General features: G+C 47.8%; 1 protein-coding gene across 1 annotated transcript in view; it reads left to right on the forward strand.

Annotated features, from left to right (window-relative positions):
• Window positions 1-11,835, forward strand: part of MUC17 (mucin 17, cell surface associated) — a 46,493-nt gene extending 34,658 nt beyond the window's left edge. Inside the window, exons 12-21 of the mRNA XM_077996423.1 lie at window positions 883-1,002; window positions 1,791-1,918; window positions 2,271-2,329; window positions 3,396-3,547; window positions 4,609-4,677; window positions 4,800-4,959; window positions 5,977-6,138; window positions 6,330-6,427; window positions 9,841-9,917; window positions 11,648-11,835. Coding sequence (XP_077852549.1) covers window positions 883-1,002; window positions 1,791-1,918; window positions 2,271-2,329; window positions 3,396-3,547; window positions 4,609-4,677; window positions 4,800-4,959; window positions 5,977-6,138; window positions 6,330-6,427; window positions 9,841-9,917; window positions 11,648-11,686 — 1,064 coding nt within the window. The 3' untranslated portion in view covers window positions 11,687-11,835. The remainder of the gene's footprint in view (window positions 1-882; window positions 1,003-1,790; window positions 1,919-2,270; window positions 2,330-3,395; window positions 3,548-4,608; window positions 4,678-4,799; window positions 4,960-5,976; window positions 6,139-6,329; window positions 6,428-9,840; window positions 9,918-11,647) is intronic.
• Window positions 11,836-19,672: the final 7,837 nt, after the last annotated feature.

A 19,672-nucleotide genomic window follows, 5' to 3' on the forward strand; every position in this document is an offset into this window, starting at 1 on the left:
GTCTCAAAAAAAACAATAAAATAAGGTCTAGACTCCTCCCTCAAACTCCACATCCCAGTAAATTAAAAAGAATCAGAAAGAGTCATAACAGTAACGATTGCCAGTATGGGCTTTTCCAAAGCAGGTGTTGAAGAACAACGACCATCTTTCTCATTTTCAACCTGGGTGGAATCTAGACTGGTCAAGTTCACCTGGGTTTTTCCTTCCTCAGCCCTGACTGTGTCGTTCACCTCTCACAATGTCAGATTTCTCTTTCTTCACGTTTTCGGGGTAAAGTCAAGCATGCTGGACTAGGACTGGGTGAAGTGTAGCCTAAACGTGGACCCATGGAGAGGTGGCTTAGCCTCTCTCTGCCTCACTTTGTGGATCTGTGAAGAGAGGATAATGGTAACTGTCCTGTGCACCCCCGGGGTCTCATGAGAGTATCAAATTAGGCAGTGTTGGAGCCGGGCGTGGTGGCTCACACCTGTAATCCTAGCATTTTGGGAGGCCGAAGTGGGCAGATCACCTGAGGTCAGGAGTTTGAGACCAACCTGGCCAAACAGGTGAAACCCTATTTCTACTAAAAATACAAAAACTTAGCTGGGTGTGGTGGCACGCGCCTGTAATCTCAGCTACTCGGGAGGCTGAGGCAGGAGAATCACTTGAACCTGGGAGGTGGAGGTTGCAGTGAGCCACGATCACGCCATTGCACTCCAGCCTGGGCGACAAGTGGGAAACTCAGACTCAAAAAACAAAAACAAATTAGGCAGTGTCCGTGCAAATGCATTGTAAGCTGTAAAGTGCTGTGCTCAACATATAAACACAGTAGATCCCTGTTCCTTTCAGTGAGCTGCCTCAATGGAGGAACTTGGAAAGAAAACTTCTGTGATTGTTCCACAGGTGTTGGAGATCAATGCTCTCGCTGCAAGAATGGAGGCTTCTGGGATGGGCTCAAGTGCCAGTGTCTCACCCCCTATTATGGGGAGAGCTGTGAGGAGGTGGTCAACAGCATTGACATAGGTAAGTGCAACCCCAGGCCCTCCCCTCTCCCCGTGCCCTGGGACCCAACCTCCATACAGGCACCAGTTCCTACCCCACCTTGATGTGAGGCCAGGAATAGGGCCTCTTCTGGACTGTGGTGTTTTTTTTTGTTTGTTTTGTTCTGTTTTTTTCCACCCAGAGCTAAGAACGCTAAGGTATTACAAGATGAATAAATAGGCCAGGAACGGTGGCTCTCGCCTGTAATCCCAGTGCTTTGGGAGCCTGAGGCAGGATCACTTGAGGCCAGGAGTTCGAGACTAGCCTGGGCAACATAGTGAGATCTCATTTATTTAAAAAAACAAAACAAAACAAAACAAAACTTAGCTGGGTGTGGTGGCGTATACTTGTAGTCTTAGCTGTTTGAGAGGCTGAGGTGGGAAGATTGCTTGAGCCCAGGAGGTCAAGGCTGCACTGAGCTATGATCTCACCACTTCACTCCAGCCTGGGCAACAGAACAAGACCCTGTCAAAAAAAAGAAAGAAGGAAGGAAGGAAAAAAGAAAGAAAGAAAAGAAAAAGAAAGAAAGGAAAGGAAAGGAAGGGAAAGGAAGAAAGGAAGGAAGGAAGGAAGGAAAGAGAAAGAGAAAAGAAAATGAATAAAAGAGAAAGAAAAGAAAAGAAAACAAGAAGGTGTATTTTGGATACAAATTTGGCACAAAATTTTACCATAAAATACAATGGAGGTCACTCCCTCCACCTAGGCTGGGGGGCAGAACTTCTGAGTAAGAAACTCAGAGATGCTTTGCTCAGTAAGTCTACTCACCTCAGCGCCACCGGAGACTGTCTCTGCCCAAATGGAACTGACTGTGACAGTGACCAGTGTGAAGTTCACCGATGAGCTAAAAAACCACTCTTCCCAGGAATTCCGGGAGTTCAATAAGACATTCACAGAACAGGTAAGTCTGGGAGAGCAAGGCCCCCATGGCCACTCAGTTCCCCCCAGAGCAGAGTTTGCAGGGTAAGAAGGCAGCAGGGGGCTGTTCCCTTGTTAGATGTGCAGGAGTTCCCTCAGGCCCCCACGTCCTCAGGGCTTGCCAGTGGAAGGGGGAAGAGATGAGGCCAGGTTTTACCCGGGGGCTGCAGGAGGCCCCTGAGGCAGGGCAGGTCTCTGGAAAGAAACCACTCCATTTGATGAGTGTGCTATGATGCTGTAGGACAGGAGCATCCCCTGGTCCTGTGCCCTCCTGATGTCCCACGGAGAGGCCCCATGGTCTCTCTCGGATGACACAGTGGCCCCTTGCCTTTCAGATGAACATTGTGTATTCCGGGATCCCTGAGTATGTTGGGGTGAACATCACAAACCTACGGTAAGTGTCTGGGCCCGTGGGAAGAGGGTCTGTGGTGTGGAAACAGCAGTCATAATTATAAAGGCAATTAGAACTGTGCCTCCTGCATTACCGTGCTCAGGCAGCTATTGCAGAATAACACCAACGGGGCAGCTTAAACAACAGAAATCTATTTCTCCCAGTTCTAGGGGCTGGAGGTCTAAGATGAAGGTGTGGGTGGGTGTGGTTTCTCTGGAGGCCTCTCTCCTTGGCTTGTGGACGGCCACCTTCTTGCTGTGTCTTTGCATGGTCTTTCCTCTGTGTACACCTCCCTGCTGTCTCTGCGTATCCAAATTCCCCCTTTTTATAAGGACACCAGTCAGACTCGATGAGGGCCTACACTAATGGTCTCATTTTAACTTACTCACCTCTTTAAAGACCCTATCGCCAAATATGGTCACATTCTGAGGTTCTGGGGGTTAGGGCTTCAATATATAAATGTAGGTGGCACCAGGTGCAGTGGCTCACACCTGTAATCCCAGCACTTTGGGAGGCTGATGTAGAAGGATTATTTGAGGCCAGGAGTTCAAGACCAGCCTGAGGAACATAGCAAGACCTTACCTCTACAAAAAATAGCAGGGCATAGTGGCATGCACCTATAGACCTGGCTACTCAGGAGGCTGAGGCAGGAGGATCACTTGAGCCCAGGAGTCAGAGGTTAGAGTAAACCAGGATCACACCATTGCACTCCAGCCTGGGCAGCAGAGTGAGACTCTGTCTCTAAAACAAAACAAAACAAAACAAAAAAACCAAAAACCTCAAGGATGGCCTCTTCTGTGGTTCCCATTCCTCTATCCATCTTCATCACTGAGGCTTCCCTAAGACTTCCCGGAGACTCACTTTGTAGAAAGTTATCTTAGGCACCACTGCTGGGAGAACTCCTATAGCAGGGGGCCCAGTGCAGTGCCTAGGACAGAGTCATCACCCCAACTGTCCTCCTACCAGCTCTGCCTTCCCTTGGGATCAGAGAGGGTGAAGCCTGTCTGGGATGGATCTGAGAGGTAAGCACCCAATTCTGACCCCAGGACATCTTCCCTTCCCTCCTCAGTCTTGGCAGTGTGGTGGTGGAGCATGACGTCCTCCTAAGAACCAAGTACACACCAGAATACAAGACAGCTTTGGACAATGCCACCGAGGTAGTGAAACAAAAAATCACAAAAGTGACCACAGAGCAAATAATGACCAATGATAATTGCTCAGGTAAACTCTTGGGCTTCTAGGGAGGGAAGGGAGAGGGGATCAGAGCTGGGGCATGACCTTCTTAACAGAGAGGAGGGCTGGGAGTGAGGATGGTTAATGGGCAGGTACAAGAATCACTGTGGGGTCCTAGAGTACCTGGGGGTGCAGCCCAAAGAAGCCCCAGGATTGGGCCGAGAGAGTCTTTAACCTTCATCATCCTCCAGCCCATTTTGTCCCTAGGGTAGGGGAAGGGACAAAGGCAAATGGAGACAGCAAGAGAACATGGAGATCCAGGAATTCGTCCTGGAACCTGCAAGGCCAGACATACAAACAGACCAGATCTTGCAGGGTGCCAGGACTAAGGGCTATAGGACAGGGGAGTCTGCTGGAAATGGGGACCCATGGGCCTCGTTACACGGGGGTTCATCTAAGTGTGTGGATCATGGCAGAAGAGGGAAGAAGGAGGCATCGGGAAGGCGTGGTGGCTCACACCTGTAATCCCAGCACTTTGGGAGGCTGAGGCGGGCAGATCACTTGAGGCCAGGAGTTTGAAACCAGCCTAGTCAACATGGTGAAACCCCATCTCTATTAAAAATACAAAATTAGCTGGGCATGGTGGCAGGTGCCTGTAGTTCTAGCTACTTGGGAGGCTGAGGCAGGAGAATCACTTAAACCTGGGAAGCAGAGGTTGCAGTGAGCTGAGATTGCACCACAGCACTCCAGCCTGGGTGACAGAGCAAGACTCCATCTGAAAGAAAGAAAGAAAGAAAGAAAGAAGAAAGAAAGAAAGAAAGAAAGAAAGAAAGAAAGAAAGAAAGGAAGGAAGGAAGGAAGGAAGGAAGGAAGGAAGGAAGGAAGGAAGGAAGGAAGGAAATAAGAGAAAAGGGAGGCATGGGACAAAAAGGCTCAGGACACTTGGAGGGTCATAGGACGCAAGGCTGATGCTGCTCCTCTGCCAGGGCCAGATTCCCACCTCCCCATCACAGCCCACCCCCTTCTCACACACACACACACCTCAGCTCCCTGAGGATGCAGAACAAGCATGTATGTGTCATGAGGGGTTTTATGTGTCTCTTTCACAGCCTTGATGTGTTTCAACACCACTGGCACCCAAGTGCAAAACATTACAGTGACCCAGTACGACCCTGTAGGTAGGTGATAACACAAGGGGTTTGGGGGAAGGCTGGAGAGGTGTGGAGCCCAGGAGGAGCGGGACAGTGCCCCCCCAGCCCCCTGATCATGGCTGCTCCCCATCCCTGCACCCCTCCACCAGAGGAATGCCAGCAGAAGGCCAAGAAATTTGGAGACTACTTCCTAGTGGAGTACCGGGACCAGAAACCATACTGCATCAGCCCCTGTGAGTCTGGCTTCAATGCCTCCAAGAACTGTAACCATGGCAAGTGCCAGATGTCTCAAAATGGAGCCCGGTGCCTGTGAGTGCTCCCCCATTTCCTCCAGCCCAGCCCAGATGTCCTGGTCCTCCCCTCCCCTGCAGGGCTTCACCCCAGGCATTGCCTGGAGGCCAAGGTCATGGGACTAGTGTCTCCTGAATGTGTCCAGCTGCAGAGGAATTGGGTTGGGGACGGGGGTAAAACATGAGTAGTTGAGCTCCAAGGCTATGTCCAGAACAGCCTAGCCGTGTCCTCTCTGTGCTAAGGAGGGCTGAGGACAGTAAGAACCTCCTGGGAAGGTTGTCTGACAGGGGGAACAGAGACACAGCCTTGCTCTCTCTCCAGAGAGAGAACAAGACCCTCTTCTGGTGAAATAGAAACAGAAGGTTACACACCCACATGAGGAGTGGGGAGAACCCCTCTAGCCCAGTCACAGAGGTAGGAAAGCAAAGAAAAACGTTGCCACTTGAAACAGAACCAAAGAGAGAGACCAGATGGAGCATCAGGTGCGGGAAGAAGCCACATGTGGGCAAAGACCTGAGTAGTCAGTTTTGGAAAGCTTCCTGGAAGAGGGGGTCACAAGCTGGAAAGGGGAAGAAAGGAACAGGGTTTAGAGAGGGCATCTCAAGGCAGCAGGGAGGAAGAGCTTCAGGGGTGTAACGGGAGCTCTGGATCAGGGCTGCAGCCTGGCTTTCTTGACAGAGAGGAGGGCTGGAAGTGAGGATGGTTAATGGGTGGATGCAAGATCACTGTGGGGTCCTGGAGTCCCTAGGGGTGCAGCCCAGGGAAGACCCACGGTTGGGCCAACTGTCCTAGGTCCTGGGTTGCAACTGGAGGCAAAACCTAAAAGCCTGGAGTGGGAACTGAGCTCATTTGAGGACCACCTCCAGGGATGCTGGTCTTCATCCCCGTTCATCCTCTCAGGGCGCCTTGCTTTATGCACCCTGGCAATCTCTTCTCACCTCCTCTTCATTAAACACCCACTGGGCAGGGCCCCGATCTGAAGCTGGTGCTGACTCTGTTCTCTCTCCCCAACCTGCTGCTTCTCTCCCATCTCAGCTGCGTGACCACGGAAACTCACTGGTACAGTGGGGAGGACTGTAACCAGGGCACCCAGAAGAGTCTAGTGTACGGCCTCGTGGGGGCAGGGGTCGTGCTGGTGCTAATCATCCTGGTAGCTCTCCTGATGCTCATTTTCCACTCCAAGAGAGAGGTGAAACGGTGAGCAAGCCCCTACCACCTCCTCTTTCAACTCCCTCCAGCTCCTCCTCTTCCTATGATCCCTCTGCCTCTAATCACTTCATCCTCGAGGTGGACAGTGGGGCAAGCTAAAAATGGGGATACAATTTGTCCCTGGTCCTTGTTCCTGTTCCCCAATCCTAATGGGGTCTCTCTGGTGTTTCCATCAATAGGCAAAAGTACAGATTGTCTCAGTGGTACAAGTGGCAAGAAGAGAACGGTGGACCAACTCCTGGGACCTTCCAAAACATTGGCTTTGACATCTGCCAAGGTATCGGCCTTCCTCTCTGCACTCAGAATGACTCAAAATGTGGAAACAGGCTGGGTGCTGTGGGCTCATGCCTGTAATCCTAGCACTCTGAAAGGCCAAGGCAGGATGATTGCTTGAGGCCAGGAGCTCGAGATCAGCCTGGGCAACAACACAGAAAACTCTATCTCTTTTTTTTTTTTTTTTTTTTTTTTTGAGACGGAGTCTCACTCACTCGCCCAGGCTGGAGTGCAGCGGCGCGATCTCAGCTCACTGCAAGCTCCGCCTCCCAGGTTCACCCCATTCTCCTGCCTCAGCCTCCCGAGTAGCTGGGACTACAGGCGCCCACCACCACGCCAAGCTAATTTTTTGTATTTTTAGTAGAGACAGGGTTTCACCGTGTTAGCCAGGATGGTCTCGATCTCCTGACCTCATGATCCGCCCGCCTCAGCCTCCCAAAGTGCTGGGATTACAGGCATGAGCCGCCGCGCCCAGCCAAACTCTATCTCTTAAAAAAAAAAAAAAAAGGGAGGCTGAGGCAGGTGGACCACTTGAGGTCAGTAGCTTGAGACCAGCCTGGACCACATAGTGAAACCCTGTCTCTACTGAAAACACAAAAAATTAGCTGAGTGTGGTGGCAGGTGCCTGTAATCCCAGCTACTCGGGAGGCTGAGGCAGGAGAATCACTTGAACCCGGAAGGCAGAGATTGCAGTTAGCCGAGATTGTGCCATTGCACTCCAGCCTGGGCAACAAGCATGAAACTCCATCTCAAAAAAATATAAAATAAAAAATTGCTTTAATTATCTGGGCATGATGGCATGCACCTCTAGTCCCAGCTACTTGGGAGGCTGAGGCAGGAGAATTGCTTGAGCCTGGGAGATGGAGGCTGCAGTGAGCCGTGATTGCACCACTGCACTCCAGCCTGGGCAACAGAACAAGACACTGTCTTAAAAAAAAAAAAAAAAAAAAAGTACTTAGGAGGCACCTGGGAAGACCCTGGGGCTTAAAGTGTGAAGGGGGAAAATATTTCCCACTCCAAAATGTTTGGCTCTACAGCTAAAACCTTATTTCCATTACTGACTCCTGTGAGACCCTGGATGGGGCATAGTGAACTGAACCACTGGGGAGACACAGGTTCCTTGAGGGTGGTAGATTTCCCTAATGCAGAGATCAATGCTCGGGAGTGAGTGAGCTCATTAGCAGGGGAGTTGTTCCTCAGTAAAGAGACTAATGTTAGATTTTGCTAGGTTAAAGGCACGTGTTAAAATTTCTAAAACTAGAGTCTTTAACTTCTAAAGAAGGAAATATGTGGAATGAGAAATTTCTCAAAATAGTCTTTAAATTCTAAAGAAGGGGAAGATTAGAATGAGGAAAAAGTCCAGTCAACCCACAAAGAGCAGGAAAGGGAGAAAAAGAAAAAGGAGGTGGGATGCAGTGGCTCATGCTTATAGTCCCAACGCTTTGGGAGGCCGAGGCTGGAGGATCGCTTGAGGCCAGGCAAGACCAGCCTGGGCAACATAACGAGATCAAAAAATTAAAAAAATTAGCCAGGCACAGTGGTGCATGCCTGTAATCCTAGCTTCTGAGTCAGGAGGATCACTTGAGCCCAGGAGGTCAAGGCTGCAGTGAGTTATGATTACACCACTGCACTCTAGCCTGGGCAACAGAGCAAGACCCTGTCTCTTAAAAAAAAAAAAAAGAGAGAGAGAGAAAAGAAAAGAAGAAGAAGAAGGTGGGGCATGGTGGCTCATGCCTGTAATCCTAGCACTTTGGGAGGCTGAGGCTAGTGGGTCACCTGAGGTCAGGAGCCCAGCCTGGCCAACATGGTAAAACCCCATCTCTACTAAAAATACAAAAATTAGCTGAGTGTGGTGGCGTGTGCCTGTAATCCCAACTACCTGGGAGGCTGAGGCAGGAGAATCGCTGGAACCTGGGAGGTGCAGGCTGCAGTGAGCTGAAATTGCACCACTGCACTCCAGCCGGGGCAACAGAGCAAGATTCTGTCGAAGAAGAAGGAGGAAGAGGAAGAGGAGGAGGAGGAGAAGGAGGAGGAGAAGGAGGAAGGGGAAGAAGAAGAGGAGATAGGACACATAGAAAATACAAAATAGTGGCCGGGCGCAGTGGCTCACCCTGTAATCCCAGCACTTTGGGAGGCTGAGGCAGGTGGATCATGAGGTCAGAAGATTGAGACCATCCTGGCTAACGCAGTGAAACCCTGTCTCTACTAAAGATAAGAAAAAAAATTAGCCAGGCGTGGTGGTGGGCGCCTGTAGTCCCAGCTACTCGGGAGGCTGAGGCAGGAGAATGGCATGAACCCGGCAGGTGGAGCTTGCAGTGAGCCGAGATCAAGCCACTTAACTCCAGCCTGGGTGACAGAGCGAGACTCCATCTCAAAAAAAAAAAAGAAAATCCAAAATAAAATGATAGGAAGTAATGCAAATATATCACAAAGCATAATACATATAAGTAGATTAAACTCTAGTTTAAAAAGGATTTTTAAAAAAAGAAAACTAGGTATTCACTGTGGGTGGGAGGTACACGTAAATTAGAAACACACAGGTTGGAAACAAAAGTATAGAAAAAACAAAACAGGGTAATACTAAACAAAGTATCTGTTGTTTTGTGTATAGCTTTACTCATTGCAGTCACATACATTTTAAAGCAAAAAGAATTACTAGGGATAAAAATGATCAATATTAGCAAATGGCTTACTCTGTTAGACACAAGTCTAATTTGTATGCTCTATTAATACAATCTCAAAATAGATAAAGCAAAAACTGACAAAGCTACAAAGGAAAATTAACAAATCCACCAGCACGGTGAGAAATTTTTAAAACACCCCTCTTAGTAATTGACAGAAGTCACTGAGGATTACAGAACTTTTGGACAAAATAATTAGCCTTAATACAATACAGAACACCACATTCAACAAATAGAGGGTATTCATTTATTACATGAGTCCACGAGAAAACTTCTAAGGATGGCCACACACAGGACATGAAAAAAGCCTCAACAAACTTATAAAAAATTATTTAAATCAGACGATCTTATCTGACCATAATGCAAGTATGTTAGAAATCAATAACAAAAATATTTTTGGAAAATGAAAACAAAAATCCCATATCTTTGGAATTTTTTTTCAAGTTTCCAAATAATGTATGGATCAGATAAGAGATTATAGTGAAAGTGAGAAAATACTTAGTATTCAGACTCGCGGGATGCAGCTACAGCTGTACTCAGAAAATTCATAGCCTTAATATGTCTGTATTGGGGGCTGCTGAGTCAGGTAGTGTTGACAGTTTGTCACATTTTCAAGAGTTTTCAGTTTCCTAGGGATAGGGACAAACTCATCCTCCATTGGATGGGATTAAAGGGAGAGATGAAAGTTTGTCCTTCTAACCTCCTGTTTCCATGGTGCTTTCCATCCCTCTAGAAGATGATGACTCCATCCACCTGGAATCCATCTATAGTAATTTCCAGCCCTCCTTGAGACACATAGACCCTGAAACAAAGGTAAGAAGGGCCTGGATGGGATGCTGGCCTCCCCCAACCTTGAGACTTTCTTCTCCTTTCCTGCATGGTAGGACCTTCAGGAAAGCAAAACCATGTTTACAGTTCATTGGTCCAGGTGATTCTCCCAGGTCCATACTGCCAGGAAACAAGCCTAACTCAGGGGAAGAATAAAAGCTAAGTAGCAAGGTGGAATCACCTTCCGTTGACCCCTGAGGCTTCAGATTCTGAGGTTTCCTTCCCTACTGTAAGTACACCCTTGATGGCCAACTTACTTAGTTATTTTAATTTGTAAACACACATAAAAGTCAAAATAGTAGTGCAGTAAATACTTACATATTCCATGCAGCTCAGCAAGGCTTAACATGCCATATGTCTCTTTCTTTGTATTGATCTATTCACTAATTTTTGCTGAATAATTTGGAAGTCAGCTGCCAACATTATGACACTTGATCCCTAACCATTTCAGCCCACACTTCCCAATACCACGATTATATCCAATACGTTGATCATAACTTCACAATGTCATCGGATATCCAATTTTTCCAATTAGCCCAAGGACATCTTCTATTACTAGTTTTTTTTTTCCTCAGATGTAGATACAACAGATTTCACTCACTGACTTCTGTTATGTCTCTTTGGTCTTTTAATCTAGAATGGGCTCCTACATTTTAAAGTATATTGCTTTTCTTAAGAGTCTAGGATGGTTGTCTTGAAAAATGTCTCACACCCCTGGTTTGTTTCATGATGTCATCTAACTTGTCCCCCCTACCCTTAGTATCAGAGGTATTAGAGATATTCTGGGATTGGAAATACTGGAGGTTGGGTCTAAAGGCTTAACTGGAATCAGATTAAACATTTTTATGATATCACAGATAATGCTATTGCCTCACTTCAACAAGTATATAACATCAGATTGTCCCCCCATGGTTAAGGCCAAGATTGGTTACTTGGGCAAAAGGTGACCACTCCTTGATCACTGCCTTAATATGATTTAAACTGGATGGATAGTTGAAGGTAGGAGAAATAACAAGTGTGAACGTCTTCAGGTGCTATGCTCCCTTGACATAGCCCTTTGGGGCAAAGATGAAATCTCCAGCCAGGATACCTGTAAACCTACCTGGTGGAGAGGGGAAGGCACAATTGGTTTGTGCTAGAATCCAGGTAATGGGACAAGTTCTAAACTAACCACTTAGGCCAGGTGCGGTGGCTCATGCCTGCAATCCCAGCACTTCATGAGGCCAAGTCAGGAAGATCGTCTGAAGTCAGGAGTTTGGGACCAGCCTGGGCAACAAAGTGAGACTCTGTCGCTGTAAAAGAAATAATAATAATAGCCAGGCACAGTGGCTCACGCCTGTAATCCCAGCACTTTGGGAGGTCTAGGTAGACGGATCACTTGAGCCCAGGAGTTTGAGACCACCCTGGGCAACATAGCGAAACCTCATCTCTACAAAAAATTTAAAAATTATTCAGGTGTGGTTGTGTGCACATGTAGTCCCAGCTACTTGGGAGGCTGAGGTGGGAGGACCGCTAGAGCCCAGAAGTTACAGGCCGCAGCGAGCCTTGATTGTGCCACTGCACTCCAGTCTAGATGGCAGATTAAGCCTGTCTCAAAAAAATAAAAAAATAAAAATAATTAAACCGAACACTTCCCATCCCAAGCCTCCTTATGCTTCCAAAATCCCAAGTTCCTCATGAGCTGAGCCTTCACCTGGTTTTATCTCTCTTTTCAGATCCAAATTCAGAGGCCTCAGGTAAAGACATCATTTTAAGGTATGGAGTTGAGAAGTCTGGGAGTGAGGAGATTCCAGTCCGGCTAAGCTTGGTGGAGCATTTCCCCATTGAGAGCCTTCCATGGGAACTCAATGTTCCCATTGTAAGTACAGGAAACAAGCACTGTACTTACCAAGGAGAAAGAGGAGAGAGATGGCAGTGCTGGGAGAGTCTCAAATAGAAACCCGTGGAAGCTCCAATGGGCTTGCCTTGATATCAGGCTAGGCTTTCCTGCTCAGTTTTCAAAGAGGTTCCAGATTTGAGGGGTGCTCTGACTGCAACATCTGTCACCCCATTGATCGCCAGGATTGATTTGACTGATCTGGCTGGGTAGGCGGGTGTCCCCGTCCTCCCTCGCTGCCCCATGTATGTCCCTCCTAAAGCTGCATGCTCAGTTGAAGAGGATGAGAGGACGACCCTCTCTGATAGAGGAGGATCACGCTTCAGTCAAAGGCATACAAGTATCTGGACTTCCCTGCTAGAACTTCCAAACAAGGTCAAAGAGGTTCCTCCTCTCGCCTGCCCGGATTCAGTACCATGGACAGCGCCCTCAACGAGCTGTTTACTACCATGACCCCTTGGACACGGGACTGCTGCATGCACTTTACATTTCACAAAATGCTCTCCTAAGAATTATTGAATGCCATCTTCATGAAAAACACTTGTGTTTAAATATAGAGCATTTACCTTTGGTATATAAGATTGTGGGCATTTTTTAAGTTCTTATTTTTATGAGTTCTGATTTTTTCCTTAGTAAATATTATAATATATATTTGTAGTAACTAAATATAATAAAGCAATTTTATTAAAATTTTCATGGTTCCCAGATCTTTCCCTCCTATTTCCCATAGCTCCTGTTTCTAACCTCCCAGACTGTCTCTCTCCTCCCTTCCTCTAGAACATAAAATCTAATGCATTTGGGGTTCAAGATAACAAGACAGAGATTTGCAGTGGGAAGAGGACCATTCCCTGAACTTCACTGACACCATTTGCTGGTGTCCAGGAGGCAAGGCAGACAGACAGACAGACAAACAGACAGACACACACACACACACACACACACACACACACACACACACACAGAGAGAGACACTCATTTCCTATCAAAGAAAACCAAATTTTCCAAGCTCTCCTTCTGAAAATGGGCTGATATTTCTTTCCATGCATCTAAAGAGATAGAGACCTGAGCTCTATTTTCAGCTTTCTCATAAATTCCCTTAGGTTAAATCTGGGAAAAATCTATTTGGACTCAGTCTTGCCTTCTGCCGAATAAGCACTAGGTTTCTAAAGCCTCTTTCATCGCTGTCCTTAATATTCCTAGGACGCTTTTTAAAAATTATTATGATTCCAGCCATGCCGCTCAGGATTCACCATATTCTCGAAGGTCTCTCCCACCAGCCACCCGCTTCAAAGCCTAACCTGAGACAGAACCTGGACTCTGCTGCCCCCTCCTGGATGCCCTGAGCACCTGCAGGCACCATACCTCTTCTCAGCGGTCCCCTCCTGGCCTCTCCTGTGAGAAAAATACTCCGTTACACTTGATTATTTTCATATTTGCCATCAAAATTCTGTTTCTTTTCTTTTTTTGAGACAAGGTCTCACTCTTTCGCCAAGGCTAGAGCACAGTGGTGTGATCACTGCTCACTGCAGCCTTGAGCTCCTGGGCTCAAGAATTCCTCCAGCCTCAGCCTCCCAAGTAACTGGGACTACAGGTGTCAGCCACCACGCCCCACTAATTTTTATTTTTTTATTTTTTATTTTTGTAGAGATGGGGCTTCGCTGCGTTGTCCAGGCTGGTCTTGAATTCCTAGGCTCAAACGATCCAATCACTTCTGTCTCCCAAAATGCTGAGATTCCAGGTGTGAGCCACTATGTCCAGCCTTTTTTTTTTTTTTTTTAATTTTGAAAATTTGCAAATCTACAGAGAAGTTAAAACAACAAATTTTTAAAAAGTGAAACTTACCTGGGCACGGTGGCTCACACCTATAATCCCAGCATTTTGAGAGGCCAAGGCAGGCGGATCTCCTGAGGTCAGGAGTTCAAGACCAGCCTGGTCAACATGGTAAAACCCTGACTCTATTAAAAATACAAAAATTAGCCAGGAATGGTGGTGCATGCCTGCAATTCCAGTTACTTAGGAGGCTGAGGCAGGAGAATGGCTTGAACCTGGGAGACGGAGGTTGCAGTGAGTCGAGATCACACCATTGCATTCCAGCCTGGATAACAGAGAGAGATTCTGCCTCAAAAAAAAAAAAAAAAAAAAAAAAAAAAATTACACATATATATGTATATATAACAGTGAACCCCATATAACCTTCACCTGGAGATATCAGTTGTTAGCATTGTGTCCTATTTGCTCTAAAGTGGTACGTGTTTTTCTGGAATTCAGCAAAATTGGAAATAAAAAATTAGAAAAGTGGGCCGGGCACAGTGGCTCGAGCCTGTAATCCCAGCACTTTAGGAGGCCGAGACGGGCGGATCACGAGGTCAGGAGATCGAGACCATCGTGGCTAACACGGTGAAACCCCATCTCTATGAAAAAAATACAAAAAACTAGCCAGGCGAGGTGGCGGGTGCCTGTAGTTCCAGCTACCGGGGAGGCTGAGGCAGGAGAATGGCGTAAACCCGGGAGGCAGAGCTTGCAGGGAGCTGAGATCTGGCCACTGCACTCCAGCCTGGGCGACAGAGCGAGATTCCGTCTCAAAAAAAAAAAAAAATTAGAAAAGTTGCAGATAAAAAATTACCATGAACCTGACCTTTTTTTTTTTTAAATTTTAGACTCAAGGGGTACATGTTCAGGTTTGTTACAAAGGTATATTGTGTGGTGCTGAGGCTTAGAGTCTGAATAAATCCATCACACAGGTGGTGAGCATAGTATCCAATAGGTAGTTTTTTTTGTTTGTTTGGGTTTTTTTTTGAGACTGAGACTTGCTATCACCCAGGCTGGAGTGCAGTGGCACAATCTCAGCTCACCGCAAGCTCCATCTCCCAAGTTCAAGCGATTCTCCTGCCTCAGCCTCCCGAGTAGCTGGGATTACAGGCGTGCACCACCAGGCCTGGTTAATTTTTATATTTTTAGTAGAGACAGAGTTTTGTCATGTTAGCGAGGCTGGTCTCGAACGCCTGACCTCAAGTGATCTACCTGCCCTGGCCTCCCAAAATGCTGGGATTACAGGCATAAGCCACGGCACCCAGCCCCAATAGGTATTTTTTCGACCCTTGCCCCCCTCCCTCCTTGTCTGTTTTTGGGGTCCCCAGTGTCAACTGTTCCCATATTTACATCCATATACACTCAATGCTTAGCGCCCACTTATAAGTGAGAACATGTGGCATTTGGTTTTCTGTCTTTGTGTTAATTCATTTAGGATAACGGCCTCTAGTTGCATCCATGTTGCCGCAAAGGACGTGATTTCATTCTTTTATTTATGGCTACATAATATTCCATGGCGTACATGTACCACGTTTTCTTTATCCAATCCACCATTGATGAACACCAAGGTTGATTCCATGTCTTTGTTATTGTGAATAGTGCTGCAATAAACATACAGGTGCAGGTGTCTTGCAGATGGAATAGTTTATTTTTCCTTGGAGTACATACCCAGTAATGAACAATGCTCAGTTTCCAAAACTGAGCTGAATTCATACGTCTTCACTTTCAGACTTGCCTCCTGCTTCCCATAGGCATCGGTGGCCATGGGAGGGGGGACTTAACAGGGCTACAGACCCCACATCCCATCTGGAACTGAAATCTCAGCACCTTCCCACTCTCTCATCCTATCTGTGCAACGGAGAGGAGGGACATAGCACCCGCACCCATAGGCTGCCCAGGTCCACTCTTGGTGAGCCATTTACTACCTGCATGAGCTTGGGAAAGTAACCTTCTCTCTCTGAACCTCTGCTTCCTCAGCTGTGAAACAAAACAAAACAAACTGAGTAGCTGGGTATGGTGGCTCACACCTGTAATCTCAGCACTTTGGGAGGCTGAGGCACCTGGATCACTTGAGGTCAGGAATTCAAGACCAGCCTGGCCAACATGGTGAATACTCATCTCTACTAAAAATACAAAAATTAGCCAGGTGTGGTGGTGCATGCCTGTAACCCCAGCTACTTGGGAGACTGAGGCAGAAGAATCACTTGAACCCAGGAGGCAGAAGTTACAGTGAGCCCAGATTGTGCCATTGCACTCCAGCCTGGGCAACAAGAGCAAAACAACTCTGTATTAAAAAAAAAAAAAAAATGGGCCGGGCGTGGTGGCTCACGCCTGTAATCCCAGCACTTTGGGAGGCCGAGGTGGGCGGATCACAAGGTCAGGAGATCGAGACCATGGTGAAACCCCGTCTCTACTAAAAATAGAAAAAATTAGCCGGGCGCCTGTAGTCCCAGCTACTCGGGAGGCTGAGGCAGGAGAATGGCGTGAACCCGGGAGGCGGAGCTTGCAGTGAGCCGAGATTGCGCCACTGCACTCCAGCCTGGGCGACAGAGCGAGACTCCGTCTCAAAAAAAAAAAAAAAAAATGAAATGACCACCTACCATGTGCAAACTATCCTTTCATTATTTCCAGTCCACCAATGAGGGCAACTGAGGCAGACATCCTAGCAACTGCCCAAGATCATGAAACCAACGGGTATGAGGCTGGGATTAGAAAACAGGGTGGCATCTGGTCAAGCCCATGTTCTTTTTTTTTTTTTTTTTTTTTTTTTTTTTTGAGATAGGGTCTTGCTCTGTTACCCAGGCTGGAGTGCAGTGGTACAATCATGGCTCACTGTAGCCTCAAACTTCTGGGCTCAAGCAATCTTCTTGCCTCAGCCTCCCAAGTAGTTGCAGGTGTGCACTGCCACACTCAGCTAATTTTTAACCTTTTTTAAAAATAGAGACAGGGGTCTTGCTATGTTGCCCAGGCTAGTCTCAAACTCCTAACTTCAAATGATCCTACCACGTCAGCCTCCCAAAAGTTCTGGGATTACAGGTGTGAGCCACAGTGCCCGGCTCAAGTCTGTGTTCTTATCCATCACTTATGTGCCCTCCCCATGGGACAACTCTTGGGATGAACTGGGTTAATATATGTAAAATGCTTGAAACAAATTCTGGCATATAAAAAGTTCTAAAAGAGAAAGACAGTGGGAGAGAGAAAACATGAGCTATTGCTACATCAGCTTCCCATCAGCTACATCATAATTCTCTCTTTGCAGCTCTTCCCTCTTAAGTTTCTTCTTCTCTCTCTTCCTCCAACCATAGAAGAGTGATGGCTGGACTTGAAGCAAGACAGAAGGCTGGCCCTGTCACTTTGCAGAAACCAAGAAATCCAAACGCATAGAGATGCAAAGAGATAGTTGGACGCAGATACACTAAGTCACAGAGAGAGGAGTCTGGTGGGAGCTTGATATGGTTTGGATGCATGTCCCTTCCAAATCTCATGTTGAAATGTTATCCCCAATGTCAGTAGTGGGGCCTACTGGCACTGGGTCATGAGGGCAGATCCCTCATGAATGGCTCAGCACCATCCCCTTGGAAATGAATGAGCTCTGACTCAGTTAGTTCACGGGAGACCTGGTTGTTTCAAAGAGTTGAGGCCAGGCAAAGTGACACACGCCTCTAACCCCAGTACTTTGGGAGGCCAAGGCAGGAGGATCGACTGAGCCCAGGAGTTTGAGACCAGACTGGGCAACATAGTGAGACCTCCCTGCTCCCGTCTCTACCTAAAGTTAAAAAAATTAGCTAGGCATGGTGGCATACACCTGTAATCCCAGCTACTCCGGGGCTGAGATGGGAGGATTGTATGATCCTGGGAGGTTGAGGCTGCAGTGAGCTATGATCGCACCACTGCACTCCAGCTTGGGCAACAGGGGGAGACCCTGTCTCCAAATAAATAAATAAATAATAGGTTAAAAGACCACTTCCAGCCAGGCATGGTGGTTCACGCCTGTAATTCTAGCACTTTGGGAGGCCGAGGCAGGCGGATCACTTGAAGTCAGGAGTTCGAGACCAGCCTGGCCAACATAGAGAAACCCTCATCTCTAATAAAAATACAAAAATTAGCTGGGTGTGGTGGCAGGCACCTGTAACCTCAGCAACTCGGGAGGCTGAGGCAGGAGAATTGCTTGAGCCTGGGAGGGCAGGGTTGCAGTGACCCAAGATTGTGCCATCACACTCCAGCCTGGGCGATAGACCGAGACTCCATCTCAAAAAAAAAAAAAAGAAAAAAAAAGCACTTTCTCTCTTTCTCTCTCTCTCTCTCTCTCTCTCGTGCGTGCGTGTGCCATGTGACTGGCTCCCTCTTCGCCTTCCTCCATGATTGTGAGCCTTCTTAAGGCCCTCAACAGAAGCAGATGCCGCTATGCTTCTCAGACAGCCTGCAGAACCGAGAGCCAAAATACAACCTCTTTTCTTGACAAATTACCCAGCCCCAGGTGTTGCTTTACAGCAATGTAAGAAGGGACTAACACAGGACGTAAAGGCAAAGAGGCACTCAGGGACCACCCCTCCGGGCTCACCTCGGGCCACCTGCACCGCTGCTCACCGTCACGCAGGTGCACACATACCCCCGCTTGACCTTTGGTGCCGTTCCTGCCAGACCCATGACTCGGTTCATGGGCATCTCCTTGCAGCCAGCCCATGGCGTCCATCCACCTTACAGCTGCTCTGTAAATCACTGCCAATCACTGCTTCCTGCCACAGCCCACCATTGCCTTCCCAGTTATGCGATTCACCTGCTCCAACACGAACACCCTGGCCTTCTGATTAAAGCAATATCTCCACCTCAACATGGTTTTCAACGTCGCTGGAATCTGGTCTCATTTTCCTCCTGACTCCATTTCTTCCCACACCCACCCATGTCCCGGCCACGTGGCATGTGGGTTGCCAAACTGCCCGCAGCTACTTCTTATTATTATTACTATTATACTTTTTGGGAGACGGAGTCTCCTTCTGTTGCCCGGCTGGGGTGCAGTGGTGTGATCTCGGCTCACTGCAACGTCCGCCTCCCAGGCTCAAGCGATTCTCCTGCCTCAGCCTCTCCAGTAGCTGGAATTACAGGTGCCCACCACCACACCCAGTTAATTTTTGTATTTTTATTAGATACGGGGTTTCTCCATGTTGGCCAGCCTGGTCTCGATCTTCTGACCTCAGGTGATCTGCCCGCCTCAGCCTCCCAAAGTGCTGGGATTATAGGCATGAGCCACTGCACTCAGCCTCCCAGCAGCTTCTCTACCCTCCTCTTCCCACATATCTCTCTCTAGAACCTGACCCATCCTGCAACTCCAATTCTGCTTCCTCCAGGAAGCCCTCTCTGATACCATCCTTGTCTACTTCTCTCATTGTGTTCATCATTTCCCCTTGTTCACCCCAGGGTGAGGATGAGGCTTTGTTATTCTCCGTACCCCACAGCACCTAACACCATGCCTTGTGTATAGAAGATGCCTTATGAATGCTTGTTAACTTTAATTAAATCAAAACTTCTCTCCCTTGGCCAGGCGCAGTGGCTCAGGCCTGTAATTCCAGCATTTTGGGAGGCCGAGGCAGGAGAATCTCTTGAGCTTGGGAGTTCAAGACCAGCCTGGGCAACGTGGTGAAACCCCCATCTCTACAAAAAGTTTTAAGATTAGCTGGGCATGGTGGTGCCTGCCTGTAGTCCCAGCTACTTGAGAAGCTGAGGTGGGAGGATTGCTTAAGCCCGGATTGTCAAGACTGCAGTGAGCTGAGATCACACCACTGCACTCCAACCTGGGCAACAGAGTGAGACCCTGTCTCAAAAACAAACAAACAAACAAACAAACATACTAATCTCTCTTGGCCAGGTAATCCCAACACTTTGGGAGGCCAAGGCAGCAGGATTGCTTGAGCCCAGGAGTTCAAGACCAGCCTGGACAACATAGCAAGACCCCATCCCTACAAAAAATTAGCCAGGCATGGTGGTGCACACCTGTAGTCCCAGCTGCTTGGGAGGCTGAGGCGGGAGGATCACTTGAGCCCAGGAGTTGGAGGCTGCA

This window comes from Macaca mulatta, chromosome 3 (assembly GCF_049350105.2).
Source record: "Macaca mulatta isolate MMU2019108-1 chromosome 3, T2T-MMU8v2.0, whole genome shotgun sequence".
Taxonomy (NCBI): Eukaryota; Metazoa; Chordata; class Mammalia; order Primates; family Cercopithecidae; genus Macaca; species Macaca mulatta.